The 16,693-nt window shown below is 47.4% G+C and overlaps 1 protein-coding gene across 18 annotated transcripts in view; it reads left to right on the top strand.

The window, feature by feature from the left end:
• The window catches only part of HTR2C (5-hydroxytryptamine receptor 2C), a 459,369-nt gene extending 444,054 nt beyond the window's left edge, over window positions 1–15,315 (top strand). For all 18 annotated transcript variants that reach the window (XM_075132608.1, XM_048864037.2, XM_048864038.2 and 15 more), the window contains one exon: window positions 11,199–15,315. In XM_075132608.1, coding sequence (XP_074988709.1) covers window positions 11,199–12,031 — 833 coding nt within the window. In that variant the 3' untranslated portion in view covers window positions 12,032–15,315. The remainder of the gene's footprint in view (window positions 1–11,198) is intronic.
• The last annotated feature ends 1,378 nt before the right edge of the window (window positions 15,316–16,693 follow it).

Genomic DNA, 16,693 nt, shown 5'->3' with positions numbered 1-16,693 from the left:
AGAGTAAGTTCGTGTTACTTGGGGATTTGCTTTGAATTTATGCCATGAAGTGTCTTTAATAACTTTCTCGGGAAGGAATTCTTTATGGTAGGGATGGCTGGATCATGGAAACAGCTCATATGGACGCTTCATGCCCTGCAGAGTCCTAGTTACTCCTCTGGGATGCTGCACACACATGAATCTGTTTTCATACTTGAGCCCTAAGTTAGCAAACAGAGCTGAGGACACATTACAAGGAAAAATCTGGCAAAAATATGGCTAACGAGCAGGATGACAGATGGGAAGTCTAAATGTGTTACTGGGCCTTTACCCAACCCTTTTAATCAGGGTAGGCTGTTCCTGGATATGGCTCATGATTTGGAGACAAGAGGGTCATTAACAAACACCAGAGCTGTCAATATCAAAGCAAGGTCTAAACAGGTACATTTCACCTCATCGAAAGCAGAAAATCTCCTGCACAATGCTGCCTGGAAATGCTCCTTCTGTGGGAGGCATAACCCTAGTATTACTGACAAAGTGAAGTGACTGCATATTAATGAAAGCTCGTACAGGGCGCTCGCACACACCCCGGATCTGGGGGAAAGCAGTACTGTTATTTCTGTCGTGAGAATGACTATGGACAAGAAGCATCTGTTTGACCCTCACTGTGGCCAAAAGTCTTTGCTCGGCTTCCCATGCCGGGTGAGAGCTTTTGTGTTAATTTAGATAGAATAAATGGGCCAAAGGTGTTTACGTCACCCAGTCGCTTTCCAACATTAAACAGTGTTAAATGAGGTTTGGCACGCAGAGAGCTCAGCCTGCTTAGCACCACGGCAAACACACCATTACAAATCCTTTCAAGCTTTTATTACAGATACAGAAAAGAAGAAAATACTGTGAAAGCCTTTGAAACGTAAAGCATTGAATGAGGCTTTCCTTTCCACACCACCCTTCATTTCCTTACCCTTTAACTGAGGAGAGCTCTGGCAAGGAACCCCCACTCCTTGTCCAACAGGCTCTTTGATGGTGATAGCTGTCCTAGAATCATAGAATATCAGGGTTGGAAGGGACCCCAGGAGGTCATCTAGTCCAACCCCCTGCTCGAAGCAGGACCAATTCCCAGTTAAATCATCCCAGCCAGCGCTTTGTCAAGCCTGACCTTAAAAACCTCTAAGGAAGGAGATTCTACCACCTCCCTAGGTAACGCATTCCAGTGTTTCACCACCCTCATAGTGAAAAAGTTTTTCCTAATATCCAATCTAAACCTCCCCCACTGCAACTTGAGACCATTACTCCTCGTTCTGTCATCTGCTACCATTGAGAACAGTCTAGAGCCATCCTCTTTGGAACCCCCTTTCAGGTTCAGGTCCTGTTGGGAGATGAGAAGAAGGTAGTTGAGATTGGCTAGAACTGTTGTTATTAAGTCTCCATTTCATCCCAGGTGGTGTTTGGGATTCAGCTTAACTTGGTAGGGGCCCCCCTCTCTGGCCCAGTCTGGTCAGGACATTTCTCAGGATCAGGCTGACAAGAAGGCCCAGGGTCCCAGGAGGAAGGGCCAGTGGCAGCCAGGATGGTGACGCCCACTCCAGTAGCCTCTGTCTCTTATTCCCTATTTTCCCCTCAAAGTCTCTTTCTGTAAGGGCCCCACAAGGGGGTGATAGGTGGAATAGCCCATCCCCTTGTTATTTTGTTCACCACTTAGGCCTACTTTCCAACACCCCAATTTTGGTTCACTGATTTCCAGACCCACATTTTCTTGTCCATCAAGCCTGATCTTAACATGGTCCTGGAGGCCTTTTTGTTAAGACAAATTTAGTCTGTCTGTCTCCCTTTTGTGCCTTTTCCCATCAATATTTGTTATTATCGGTTAGTGTAACATCTCAGGAACTTTCACATACTTTTTACAGTTCAGCTCATAATTAGAGTAAATTTGTAGGCCCAATTAGCACATAATTGACACAAATCGGTGCATCTCCATTGAAGTCATTAGAGCTTCATCGATTTGCACCAGCTGAAAATGTGGCCTCAGGCAGTCTCTTGTCTCCAATATTCTGTAATACTGACTGCTAATGGAGACCTTCATGGGACTTCTGCACATGCAGGACTTGTTCCTCAGCTGCTGTGGATGGGCAAAGCTCCATTGTCTAACGTGAGGCTATGCAGACATATCCCAGCTTAAGATCTGGCCCAAAGATAGCAGACTATTTGAGTCAAGGACTGAAAAGCAGATACAGGTTCAGAATTTCATCCTAAAAGGAGCTCTGCTCTAATACACTGGCCAATTAAAAAAAAGACGTCACCCTCACCATGTCTTGGTTGTTCATTAAATCCTCTCACAAACCCGTTCCTTAATGATAGCCACTTGTCTTCAGCTGACTGGCACCCAGTGACCCAGGAATGCTAACGAGACAGGAAACCTTGTGTCTGCAGAAACCCAAAGTAAGATGTAATTCATGAAAATAACAAACGTGGTGCACAGACAAGAGGTGACAGTGACGTGAAAGCGGATTGATGTGCTCCTCAGCCTGAAATGAAGGAGCTCTTCTTTGGGGCCCTAAGAGATCATGGAGGAGGCATCAGCACTGCCAGGTGTCTCTGACACTATGTTACTCTCCACTTTTGCTTGGGGAGTAGGGCTGGGCTTGCGGTTGTCATACTGGAGTGGGCCTCAGGAGATCAGGGTTCAATTCCTGCATTGGTTACAGATCCCTTGTGTGACCTTGCATAAGTGGTTTATTTCTGTGCCTTAGTTCCCTATCTGTGAAAAACAGATATTGCCTTTCTCCCAGCCTTTGTCTCTCTTATCTGTTAGTACTCTGCTACAGTTAGGGTCAAGACAGGCTTTCTGTTTAAAGCTTGACTCTTCTAAGTGCTCTGAAGTCCGCACAGTTACTTAGATAGTCTTGAAAGTTTGTGCGCCTCTTGGAGGTGCAGGGTTTGGTCAGTGATCCAAATTTGGGGCTGTTTCAACAGGGGGTTCCTGAGATCTTGCCCCCCCCCCCCGGAAAAACCCAGATTTCTGAAAAGTTGACCTTTTGGAAATGCATTTTTGCATACAGCTAGAGATCAAACCAGGGCTGAGATCACCAAACCACGGTCTCAAAAGAATGAGAGTCACCCCAGCAGAGCCCATGCCACCCACTAGCCTTTGGGGGAAATCAGATTGCAACATTATTTGAAGAAGAGTTTACTCCTCCGTAGGCACACTAGCAAGAATTTCTGGGGCTCACGGACCTCCTGGATTACACAGTGCATATGCAGAGAGAGAGAGAGACCACACGTGTTGAAAAGCAGCTAAAATTCACAGTTGTGCAGCTCAGAGAGATAGTTCTGGTCATTGAATTTGAGTCCCACACAGGCACTGTGAGTTCATATCCCACCCAGAGCAGAAATCTGAACGTCGACAAGGGAGGTGTGTTGCTCCAATGTACCTCTGTCCAAGGAAGTACTTTAGTTTGGAGAAATGGGGTCTGAAAACAGCAGACTATTCAGAAGGCACTGAAATGATTTTTAAAAAGAAAATAAATTACACATGCCAATGCTAGCTGGAGTGGAGATGATTGGTGGTGGAAGTCTGGAGAGGGGTTGGGGGTAGTGCAGGGAGAGGGAGAAGCGGGGATGGGTGGTAAGAGAGGTTTGGGGGGCCAGCTGGGGGAATGGGGAACACAGGGCAGGGAGACATGAGGGTGAGCAATGAGGGGGCTTGGGGAAATAGGGGTAGAGGCACCAGTCAGCTCTACGTTCCCCTCCCACATATGTGCCATGATCTTGGGGCCCCCAGCTCATCTATGGGGGTTGAAATCCCCTACTCCTTGACCTCTCTTACTTGAGCTGGGACATGGGGCGGGCTTGTCAATCTCCCGACCCCACCCCCAACCCACGTGTACAGGATCTGGGTGAGCAGTGCAGAATGGGCATGCTCGTGGCATATCGCAGGCTCTCCAGCTCTGGGGAGGGAGGACGGGAACACGCAGACTGCGGTTTCAGGCTGTGTTCATCTCCCTCTCATTCAGCTGGGCTTATCCCCACTTCAGCCCTCGCTGAGCGTGCTTTGGGGAAGGAGAGATGGGAGGGGCCAAGCAGCACACAGAATACAGCTCCTTTTCAGAAACGTGGGGTGGCTCTAAGAAGAGTCTTTGGGTTCTCTCGTCATGCCTGGGGGGATAGCTGGGTTTCAAGGCTGGGTCCAGTTGGAAACCTGGGTACACTGCCACATAGGCGCATCCAGGACACATCCCTGCCGCCCCCCCCCCCCCCCCCTGCAACATGGGGTGGGGAGAAGACTGGACAAAACAGTACGGTGGGGCCAGCTGGGAGGATGGCCAGACTGGGAGGGACAAGGCTGGTTGGTGGGGCTGTGTGGAGGAGACGCGTATAGGGCCAGGATCAGTAGGCCGCTCCACTTCCATGCTAGCTACCACTGCTACAATGACCACTAGCTCCAACCAACATGTTTTCTTTCGGTTCAAAACACGAGGAAATTAAATGGCAAAAAAAACTTAGTTAGTGCTCATAGATTCCAAGGCCACAAGGGACCATTGTGATCATCTAGTTTGAGCTCCTGTATAGCACAGGGCAGAGATCTGCCTCCAGATCATTATTCCTGGAACAGATCTTTTCAAAGAATACCCAATCCAAAATTGCTTTTGACTCAGCTGGGTTTTGTTGTCTGCTCACAGTGAGAGACTTTGTCACATTTTCAATGGTAGATGTACATTTGGGCATTTTTTACAAGACTATCTTTGGATCAAATAATAAAATATTTGACAAAGATGTGTTGGAGGTCACTTGTGCTGTTGTTTTATAAACTGAGACTATGCTGTGAGGAGTGCCTGCCCTCTGTGACCACTACGGCATCAGCAACATTCAGAGAATTGAGCTGCTGGCTTGAGAACACCTTAAAAGATGACAAGAAACAGGCATTAAGACAACAACTGTAATTGAATTTGTTGTCCAAAGGGTCTTGCTCTGTCTCCCTTTCCTCTTGCTCTCCCTGTGCCAAAGAGAAGATGCAAAAATCTGAAAGCAGGGGGTGCAGGAAGACTATCCCACTGGTCTTTCCACTGTGTGCTGCTCTGAAATGAGACTTCCCACTCAGAGGCCACTTGGCTAATGATGCATTGAGCACCCCAGTAGTGGGTTGGTTGGAAATTGTTGTGATCTGTTGCATGCCAGTCAGCTCCAGGAAAGGAAAAGGCTGCCTTGAAGTCTACTACATAATAGTTATTTTTTTGCATTGCTATAGTGCTTTTCGGCCCCAATCACGGACCCAGCACCCCATTGTGCTAAGCACTGTATAAACACAGAACAAAAAGATGGCCTCCCTTGAAGAGCTACAAAGGGTTCTTAGTAAACTTGTACATTTTGCCAGATTTGGGGAGAATGCTGTGTTACGAGTGTACCTTTAGGAAAATTGCTGTCAAGTAGGTCAGACTAGGGTCACTGGAGTTAGCTGGAAAAGGCTCCACAGAATTAAGACCATCCCTTTGTAAGCTCAGCACATTGAATCAGACCGACTGTCCTTCAGTAAGGATGTCCGCTGATTCTACTCTGGATCATAGGTGAAAGGCTCAGAAGAAGGTTCTGTGGCTATTGTCTGACAGACCAACTGACTCGGGAGTGAAAGAATTGAGCTGTCATAAGCATAACCTGCTGTAGACCTCTCTCATCTTGGCTAGTTTGGGACTCAACATCATTACATTCCTGGTAGTAAGCTGTGCTTTCCTTCTCCAATAATGTCTCTCTTTAGTTGTTATCCAGTGAATACCGTAATGCAAACAGTTAAAGTACATTAAGTCACACGAGTCATGTGAAAATCAGTGTAATTTATAAAGCACTTGCAGGGGGAAGTAATCTGCTCCTGGTCTATACATGCAGCAGATTGGCTCCCTCTGCAGTAGGTGGCCTGCCAAGGGGTGGAGTCAGGGCCCTGCCCAGCTGTGCAGGTTGGGGAGTAGCAACCTCCTATGGCTTCTCTCCTCTGTCTGTGATGGGCAAGGCAGGGAGACGACTCAGGACAAGTCCCAGTCTTGCCCTCATAAGTTCTGTTTCTGCGGTCACAGCTCAGCTAAGTAACACACGGTTTCCATGTGTGTTCTGCTGGCCATGCCATGGATGGGGGAGAGAAAGGCAGCCAAAGACAGCCCTCAGATTGCAAAGATGGGTGATGGAGAGGATGGCTGCGGTCAGGAGAAAGGGAGGAAGGTGGAATAGAGGAGAAGGAGGATGTCACTTAGCCACTCCCGGAAGGTGAGTCCTGAGTAAGGAGCAGATTTAGAGGTGGCCCCTGACTGTGCTACAGAACAGGCGTTACAAGAGTGGCCCATCTAGGTGCCCTCGAAAATACGCCTCTGGCCCTCATCCTGATCTCAGTCCTTGGGTTGTGAATAAGGAATAGCTCCAGTCAAGCACTGGTACACGAAGACTGAATGAGATCAGAATTGTGCCTGACAATGCAGGGCTAGCTGGTCTAACCACCATCCAGGAGCTGGATGTTTCTCCCAAGGAGACAACCGAGTAGCTCAGATGGTACCACAGGCTGGAGGGAGGACTGTTTGGGGATGAAGACTCTTACAGCCCGAAAGAGGTTATCTGTGAATAATGGGGCAATGTTTGGGATACAGGGTGTTTCTTATCTTAACTGAACGGTTGCACCCACTCCCTAATAGAAACCTGCTGTCCTGTCATTCTGTAACACACTCCTAGAGACTAGCCAAGTGCACTCCCATATCCGATGGCGAGCGTTCTCCTGCCCACTCGCATCCACAGCATCCGTGAGTCAAAGGATCTGCCTCTGCTACACAGTAAAAGTGCTGCAGTACTGGGGCTTGAGACAGACGGGGAGAGAGGAGCACCCCTGCAAAACCTCGAAACCAGGACAGCAAGGTTTGATTAAAGCAAGGAATTTATGCGGAAATATTTGCATATTTTAGTCAACTTCTAAAGATCTCTTTGCTGTCAGTCTTTGGAAAGCTCTGATGTTCTCCATGCTGCAGTTGTCGTGTTCATTGCGCTTTTCTAACCTTTCTTCTTCAAGGTCAATGAATAAGTGCCCTCCTAGAAATTGGAATCTGTCATAATCCCAAGCTTTCTGAATCATCCGCCATCTCTGACCACCGCGGAGTATCAAGAGAGCGCATGTGAAATGGATTAAGAACCGGCTAACGGATAGATTTCAAAAAGTTGTCGTCCATGAGGAATCATCCTCAAATAGGGGTGTTTCTAGTGGGGTTCTGCAGGGATCAGTACTAGGCCTGACGCTATTCAACATTTTCAGCAGTAATCTGGAATGAAATATGAAATAAAATGTTCAGATGAAACAGAAACTGGCGGAGTTGTGGTAAACAATGATGAGGACAGGGCAGTCAGTCAGAGCAATCTGGATCGCTTGGCAAGCGGGGCCCACTCATACACAGTGTGTTTTAATATAGCCCCGTGCAAAGTTCTACATCTAGGAACAAAGAACTCAGGCCATCCCTCGGAATGAGGGACTGTATCCGGGACAGCAGGGACTCTGGGATGGATGATGGGGTCATAGTGGACTGAACATGAGTTCCCAGGGTGATGCTGGGGGTGGGTTGTATACAGAGGGGAATAGGGAGTCACAGCAGGGAGGTGATTTTACCTCTGTTCACGGCACTGGTGAGACCGATCCTGGAACACTGAGTCCAGGTCCGGTGCCCACATCTGAAAAAGGATGTTGAAAAACTGAAGAGGGAGCAGAAAAGAATCACAAAAGTGATTCGAGGGCTGGAGAAGATACCTGACAGTGAGAGACTTAAAGAGCTTAATCTGATTAACCTATCGAAAGGAAGACTGAGAAGTGATGTAAAGTGTGTCGGTATCTTCCTGGGGAGAAGATGCCGGGTACTAAAGGGCTCTTTAGTCTAGCAGAAAAAGGCAGAACACGAACATGTGGCTGGAAGCTGAAGCCAGAGAATTTCAAATTACAAACTGGGAACAAATGTTTAACAATGGTGGTGGTGATTAACCACTGGAACAAACTCCCCAGGGAAGTGGTGGCCTCTCCATCTCTTGATACTTTCAGATGAAGACAGGCTCCCTTTCTGGAAGACATGTTTTAATCAGACACTGAGCTCAATACAGGGGTAAGCAGGTGACATTTAATGGCCTTTGTTACACAGGTGGTCAGACTAGATGAGATAATGGTCCCTTCTGGCTTTAAAATCTGACTCACTTCTGACCCTGGACATCTCAAGCTCTGAAATCAAGTGTGACACTGACACCAGTTCCTAAGTCATTTCCTTTCCCCTTCTCAGAACAGAGATTTTTCCTTTCCCTGCCGCCAAATGGTTCCTGCAACAACGGGTTTTGCTGCATCACAAAATTAAATATTCACCTTTTGTTAAGAAATAGGACTCCGATCAGATGCATCCAGAGTAGAATATACACGTCAGCCATCAGAATTTAGGTATGTTTCAGTTAATTTTCTTAGATGTGAAAGTTACAAACAGTGTTTTTAGAAGTGCGACAGGTCTGCCTGATGCATCCTGTTTGCCAAACAATCAGTTTTCAGGAGACCAGCATTTCCCAAGAAGAATTCTTTAAAACTTTTTTCACAAACATTTTTCACTTGCAGTTATCGATATGAAAATAGGACTGCAGTTATTTTTCCACAGAGCTATCTGCTTTGACTTAAAATATAAATACAGGATATAAATATATTCTTGATTCATGGCAGTGTGACTGAGAAGGGACTTGGGTTCCATAATATACAAAAGCATTGCCTATTTATGTGCTCATAATGACACCCTGAATGTTCATCTAATCACTGTGGGCTAAATCCAAACCTGGTGGAACTCCATTGAACTCGGTGAAGTTGCACCATGCTTGAATTTGGCCCCTTGTTATTTTCTGAATACAGTGGGCTTGTTTTTTACTAACAACTTGTAGCAAAAAATCTATTCGGACATGCACTAGCCCAGTTTTATTCCGATATAACTCCATTGATTTCATTTGGATTACTCACGTGTGGAAGGGCTGTCCAGTAATTGTTAAGCAACTGAACCAAGAAGCTAAGAAGTTTTTTAGTAGCAGGGTGTTAAATGGACTTGAGAGGATTAAGGTTTTCATAGTTAAGGTGAGAGAGGAGGCAATTAAATTGGTGAAGACATGAGATGATGAGAGCCTGGATGTGCACTTTGGCAGTCTGCAGAGAGAGAGAGAGAGAGAGCGCGCTGGATCATGGAGATGTAGCTCAGGACAATGAAGAACAAGCGTTAGGTATGTGAAGCATTTATAGGTGTTGTTGCTTTTCAGCAGAAATTCCCTCACAGTTCTCAGATGTCTTCTTCGAGATCCTGGAAGTCACTTAGCAAAGGCAGGAAAACACCACCATGCTTAATAGCACATTTAGCTTTCTGCTTTTAGATAAAGATTTTGGACTTCTAAACATGACACACACAAGACAAATTTCAGAGTAACAGCCGTGTTAGTCTGTATTCGCAAAAAGAAAAGGAGTACTTGTGGCACCTTAGAGACTAACCCATTTATTTGAGCATGAGCTTTCGTGAGCTACAGCTCACTTCATCGGATGCATGTAGCTCATGAAAGCTCATGCTCAAATAAATGGGTTAGTCTCTAAGGTGCCACAAGTCCTCCTTTTCTTTTTACACAAGACAAAGGATATGTAATTTGTATACAAAGGTCTTGGTATTGCAAAGTGTTCCCCCCCTTGATTATAATCACCCAGTAAGATGATACTGTACAGTATAAACCTAGGGTGAGCTTGCTGGTGATCTAAACACTTAACTAGGAGCAGCAGGGTGTGGCTTAGCAGCCACGAGCAGAAGGCTTCAGCACATATTTCATCAATTATTGATCTTTTCAGTGTTCCCTGAGATTATTCAGCACTTGCAACCCCTCCCTGCTTGGTATCGGCTGCGCACTTTATAAGTGTACTCTCTATGCCATTATCAAAATCGAAATCATTGATGGGTGTGGAGAGCAAGGGAAACCCCCTTGGCAATTAGGGGGATTCCTGTAATTTTGTCAGCAGACCCAGTAGTTGGGGAAGTCGGAAGATGCACTCTAGTAAAATTTAATTTATTCATTTAACGTGAATGAAGCCAAAAGCTTTAGTTGTGTGCCTCTGACTTCAGCTCAGAGACTGGCCCATTCACAACCGCCCCTCTCCTTCCCCCCTTCGCTGGCACCAGGAGGCTGCGGTTACCTCCGCCCTTCCTGTTCTTACCATGCGTACCTCCCGTGTTAGCCTGTACACAGCAGTAGCCTGTTGCATTCTGGGCCCACGGACAGGAATCAGACAGACACTATTTGACGCATACCTCCTTGCTAGACTTCGCAATTGCTTCACTCTCAGGCCTCGGACAAGACTGCCTGTGGAGTGACTGCCAGGCATACGCTGCAGATAGCCCAGAGAGACACAGGCGTGCAGCTTACAGAGACCCCCTGCCCTCCCCTAACACATATCAACAAGAAGCTTGATGCTGAGAGGTGCTGAGCACCCACAGCTACCACTGAGGTCAGCTCCTTCCAGGATGAGACCAGAAAATAGCATGTGCTTCCCCCAGAGTGCTAGGAAGAACTGGCTGGTTTTCTCTCACAGTCATTGCACTGTTGGTTCACGGTTTGGCCACACAGGCCTGCCGGCTGTGCCTCAGAAATTCAGAGTGTCTGCCCTACACTTGTGATCGCAACGTCTTCCCCAAACCTGGGTGCCAGCCCGCATTAGCAAAGCTCATTGGTGTCGTAAATAGCCACCTTGTCTACAGCCACGACAGCGTCTGCGGGTCAGAATTAACGTGAGAAATAAGAGCCCGGGGACGGAGTTACACTGAAACCCTGGGGAGGTGATTCGTTGCAGGGCATCGGCGTGGAGTCCAATATGCCTGCACCATGTGCCAAGACGCAGGTCTTTGTCACTGGGGCCGTGCTGCCACCCAGTGGGCATGAGCGTTACAACAGGTGTTCTTGTTCCTCCTGGGGATACTGAAGTGAGCTGTAGCTCACGAAAGCTCATGCTCAAATAAATTGGTTAGTCTCTAAGGTGCCACAAGTACTCTTTTTCTTTTTGCGAATACAGACTAACACGGCTGCTACTCTGAAACCTGACTTCTCTTTGGAACAGCTCTAGGCACTGGATGAAATGCGGTGTATGTGAGACACGAATCATTTACACGCTCTCCGGAGTCCTTGTATGCTTTAGTAACAGTCTGCTTTCACTCTCTCTTTTCTAGGGATATCCCTGCCCATCCCAGTCATAGGATTGCAGGATGACTCCAGGGTGTTTGTGAATGGGAGCTGCGTTCTGAATGATGAGAACTTTGTCCTTATTGGGTCCTTTGTGGCATTCTTTATCCCGCTCATCATCATGGTGATCTCATACTGCCTGACGGTCCAGGTGCTGCAGAAGCAAGCGACGGTGTTCATGTACGGCGAGGTGCCCAAGCAGCGAAGGAGCAGCATGAACTGTCTCAAAAAAGAAAACAACACAGAGAACATCTCAATGCTCCAGAACCACGAGGCGGCCTCCCACTTGAACTCTCCCATAAATAAGGAAGCTGTGCTCTTTCGGAAAGGGACCATGCAGTCTATCAACAACGAGCGCAGAGCCTCCAAGGTCCTGGGCATTGTCTTCTTTTTGTTTCTTATCCTGTGGTGTCCATTTTTCATCACTAACATCATGTCCGTTCTTTGCAAGGAAGCCTGTGATGAGAGCCTCCTGGGTGAACTCATGGGTGTGTTTGTTTGGGTTGGTTACATTTGTTCTGGGATTAACCCCCTGGTGTACACGCTCTTCAATAAAACCTATCGCAGGGCTTTTGCCAACTACATCTGCTGCCAGTACAAGCCCAATAAAAAATCGACACTGCGACAAAACCAGTGTCTGAATGTCGCTTCCACAGCTTCGTACAGGAAAGACCTTACTTTAAATAGCTACCGAAATGGCAATGAACTCAACAGCATGGAGTTGGATGAAACTGAGGAGGGCTTAGAAATGCAACCGGGGACTTCAGAGCCGTCGATAAACAGCTGCAATGTTGTAAGCGAAAGGGTGAGCTGTGTGTAATCGAGTCACACCCGTGGCTCTGCAGCTGAAATATACCTGTGTAAAAACGTATGTGTCACTCAAAGAACAATGTAAATACTGCATCCTGAACAAAGCTTTTTTTTAAAAAATTCATCTTTCCAGCCCAGTGCTTTAAATCATACATACACTGCAGTGAGGTTTAAGGTTCTATATTTACTGTTGCTACTAGATCAAAAATATCTGGTATTTTGCTTACATCATGGACAAAATGCTGACATTTTCTTCCAGCGTATGAACAAAAATGCTGAATACTTACTCAGGTGGCATTTGCTGGAGTCCAGAGTGGCCCATTCATAGTTATAGATCAAGGAAAACTTTTTTAAGTTGACGGTAAATATATACTTTAAATCCTCGCCCATGTTATGTGCCATGCAACAGTGCAACACCAAATCTTACCAGCATCCTGGAAGGGATCCCTCAGCTAAAGCATAGCAGTACTGCAATGGAACAGTTGGCTAACCAGACTGGTCACATGGGGGTCGGGCTGGGTGACATAGTGGGGCAATGCCCCACCTTTCACGCTGGAGAGCTGTTTTCAGTTCTGATTTCCCACTTCGATTCTGCAGTCCTGGCCTTTCAGGATCATTTGATCCTGGGATCCTGAAATCTTCTACTGGTTTAGAAAGGCAGCATTAAAACCACCAAACTGTCTTGACCCTTTCTTTGTAAGCAGAGTGTCTCTGGCTCTACCCTGAACCCTAAAAATAACCAGATGCAGAGCTCACAGTGGACCAGACTCTGATCTGCTTTCTCATGCATGTTGTCTGATGGACTCCAATGTGGTGGCTCACATGAGAAAGGTGAACGGAGTTTGGCTCAGTGTCTGGCTCTGAAGCAACTGTTAGCTTCTGTTCAGAGCTTTTACGCCACACTAGTGCAGGGAAGGGTTGCAAGCAAAGTCTATTATTTATAGCTGCTAGATCAGCCTACTGTCCTTCGCTTGCTGCTGGGTCAGGTTGTTTGCTTTGAGTGGATTCATTGGACTCAGGTCATTTGCTTTACCTCAGGAAGCGGGCTTTGGTTTCATTAGAGCTCTCAGTTTCATCTTTCCTAGCTTCTTGCTCTCACCAGTCTCACATTTCCTTGCTCATTCACGTTAGTTTTCTCAGCTGCCTGAGACTGGCAGTGTCCCAGTTCTGGAGACAGCATTGCTTTCTTCTGCACACCCTGCCACCGCAACCCAGACTTCGTGCTTGTGTTGGGAGGGCTGCTGTTTCCTTATGCCTTGGACTGTGAGCCTCCCCAAGGGCAAAAGAACCTTCCTAGCACCATGAGCCCAGGTGCATCAGAGTAAGCAAGGCCATTGCTTGTTCCATCCCAGGAACGGGCTAAGCGCACCAGCCTACTTGGTATAAACCAACAGTAAGCGACTGGCCCCAGGATCTACGAGGAAGTAGGCGAGAAACTGTGACTCGGGTGAGGGCCTGGAGCACAGCGCTGCTTGGGGTGATGCAATTAATGCACCACCCCTTGCTCCGAACTCTGCATCATGCCAGACCTAGCCTTTAGTGCAGGAGTGGGCAAACTATGGGCCGGATCTGGCCCCTCAGGGCTTTGGATCCGGCCCACAGGACTGCCACCACCCCACGCCACTCCCGGAAGTGGCTGGCACCATGTCTCTGCGGCCCCTGGGGGATCGGGGGCAGAGGGCTCTGCGCACTGCTCTCGCCTGCAGGCACCGCCCCCCGCAGCTCCCATTGGCCGGGAAGGGGAATTGGCCGCAGCCAATGGGAGCTTCAGGGGAGGTACCCACAGGCAAGGTCAGCGCCCGGAGCCCTCTGTCTCTCCCCTGCCTCCCCGGGGGCCGCAGGGACGTGGTGCTGGCTGCTTCCGGGAGCGGTGCGGGGCCAGGGCAGGCCCCCTCCTGCACCCCAACCCCCTGCCCCAGCCCTACATTCATGGCCCTGCATGCCATTTCCCCACCCAGAAGTGGCCCTCGGGCCAAAATGTTTGCCCACCTCTGCTTTAGCGGCTTATACCTTCATTAACTAATTAACAAACGTTACAACATCCCTGTAAAGTAGGTGCCTTTGGTGTGACTGGCAGTCTCTGCTTATGAAAAGCCTGAGAATAGCAAGGTTGACGCATGTCAAGGATGAGTTGCATTTGACTAATGGTTTACTGTAAGCTTGTCATATTCATAGGCACCAACTGGAACCACAAAGGAAGTGCAGAATGGAGCTGTTGCTTTAGGGAAGGGGTTACACTGTTGAATTGCACTTGACCGCAGTTATTGCATTGTGGCACTTACAGGGTTCCACAGCTTGATCCACCTCGGCATTAACTCCAGTTTGGCTCTGGTGCAATCCCACCGAAGTCCCTGGGCCTGATTCTCCGCCCATTCATGTCACTGTAAATCTGCAGTTCTTCCCCTGCCGTCAGCGGAGTGACACTGGCATCGGACCAGAGTGCCACGGTGGTGACTCTAGCTCATGCTTTGCAGGAGGCAGCATGCACACGTGCAGCATGTATTCGGCAGCTACACAGACACTGGCCTGAATGGTCAGTATGTCTCGCTCGCTCATGCGTCCATTTGTATTTCTACAATGGCACGGTAGCTGGTAGAAGAGGGACTGGACAATGACTCCACTTCCCTCCTCAGGTGGTTGCCCTTTTCTCTAGCTCAGGTTTGAAATACTGCAAGTGCTGGAGGAGATCAGAACTGTTTTTTTTTTTTCCTTTTGTTGAGTATTTTTGCAGGGCGAGTTCACAGCACATCTTTTCCAAAAATAAATCTCTCTAGATTTTTTAAAAAGCAACCACAGACTTTAAAAGTACTAGCAATAAATTGAATGATACTAGCTTATAGCACATGTATAAACAGTTCATATGTCATGGCATCCTAGTATTTAGCAGAGGCCACATGCAGGGATCATTCTTGATTAGGAACCTTCCATCCTGTTCATGCAAGTACAGTAGTTATGATACAAAGGGAACCTCCTGTATTTGGATGTAAATACTGAGAAGTGAACATAGACGCTACACTACTTTTATAAATGTTTAAAAAAAGAGCCTTTCACCCTGAGACCTGTACCGCCGGTGACCATTGCTACTTAGCTGAAATATTTGGATGTATATTACCTGTTCAGATGAACGTACGAGAGGACAGCCTTATGACCCCCACATTCCCTCCCTGCCAGCAGATGGGAACATTTCTGTGAATGCTTGAATGCTGTCACCTCCCGACTTCTTTCTGGTCATTCACCCCAAGGGTTTTGTGATGCTGCTATTAATTTATTAAAGAAACTTTGTTGGTTTAATAATTCTTATTTCATTATTTTCATGGTCTTTTGACAAGAAAATATTCGCTTTGTTTTCTTCTCTCCTCTACCCATCCCCAATTAAAATGTGCCCTACCCAAGAAAACGAATGTCCGCAGAACGCATTGAACGTTTGTCTTCCCTTCCTATGGCTGTGGCATGGTAACTTAAGCCAACACTTACTTGGTTGTTACGGTAAAACAGCCACTGTTCCTTGGCAGTGTTAATGGGAATAAACCCATGGACCTTAGCGCCTCTCGTTTTCCAAAGCAGATGGGCGAGATGCAGCCTTCTCTTTGAGATCAGATGGTGTGACGCTGCAATTGAACAGTTTCACGGATTAGGTTTCAGAAGACTTTGGGGACAGTCTTCCTGGGGCCTTGCCGGCACGCTGTTGTGAGACAAGCTTCAGCCTGCAGCTTTCACGTTGGAATCGTCTAAATGGGAACCAATAAGTCCACTTCTCACACAAGCCATACTGTTCAGCTGTGCCGCTGGTACAAGAAAAGAGGCTAGCCCCGTTAAGACAGAAATTCCCTTAATGCCGCCAACCCGCCATTCTGCTCCATGGGTCTGTGTCCCTTCACTGCTGTCCTGGGCTGCCAAAAGATGCCAGTGTTTTACACAGAGCCTTACACGCAGGGTCCAGCTACACTAGCGCTGGAAGGACAATTTCCGGCTTGGGTAGACACAGCCATGCTAGCTTGAGCAGGGCTAGTACTGGCATGTCTATGAGGTGGCAATGACATCTCCCACTCCAGTGGAGACGTGCCCACGAGTTATCTGGTGCCAGTCATTGCACTTACTCAAGGTTATTAAATGCTCTGACTAGATCCCACGAATGCTTATTCCAAGCGGGGCACTATATGGTGCTAAGAATTCATGTTACCTTCTCGTTGGGTCCCAAATGTTTAATGCTTTGGGGGCTAAGGACCAGGTCATACAAATGTTGATTCACACAAGAGGGGAGCAGTTACTCAGCCCCATTGTATTCTAAAGAAAAAAAATGACACAGCAAGCAGGCCCTCCTTTATGGAAAGATCCTTTCTGTGAGAGCTACCGAGGGGTGCTTTACATTAACTAGCCCCTAGACAAAACGTTTTATAAACAAAATCATCACCCATTGACGTGCCAAGAGCAGTGACTGTCCCAGGGTGAAGATGTAAATGTCTCTTGCCACCCCTGCAGAAAAATTTCCCCTGCCCGGGCTGCCCCTGATCACTGCAACACCAGGTACATAGTAAAACACCAAGAACCTCATTTGACTATTGTTCCTTTCTGAAAACAGTAAGAGGCAGCTTGACCAGCAAGAGCTTATGCATGTTGTTGTAGCATTTACCACAGAGATTTTTCATTGCATCAACCTGGAGAAATGGTCTGA

The sequence above is a fragment of the Caretta caretta genome, chromosome 9 (genome assembly GCF_965140235.1).
Source record: "Caretta caretta isolate rCarCar2 chromosome 9, rCarCar1.hap1, whole genome shotgun sequence".
NCBI lineage: Eukaryota > Metazoa > Chordata > Testudines > Cheloniidae > Caretta > Caretta caretta.
This window is presented reverse-complemented; position numbering and strand designations above follow the sequence as displayed.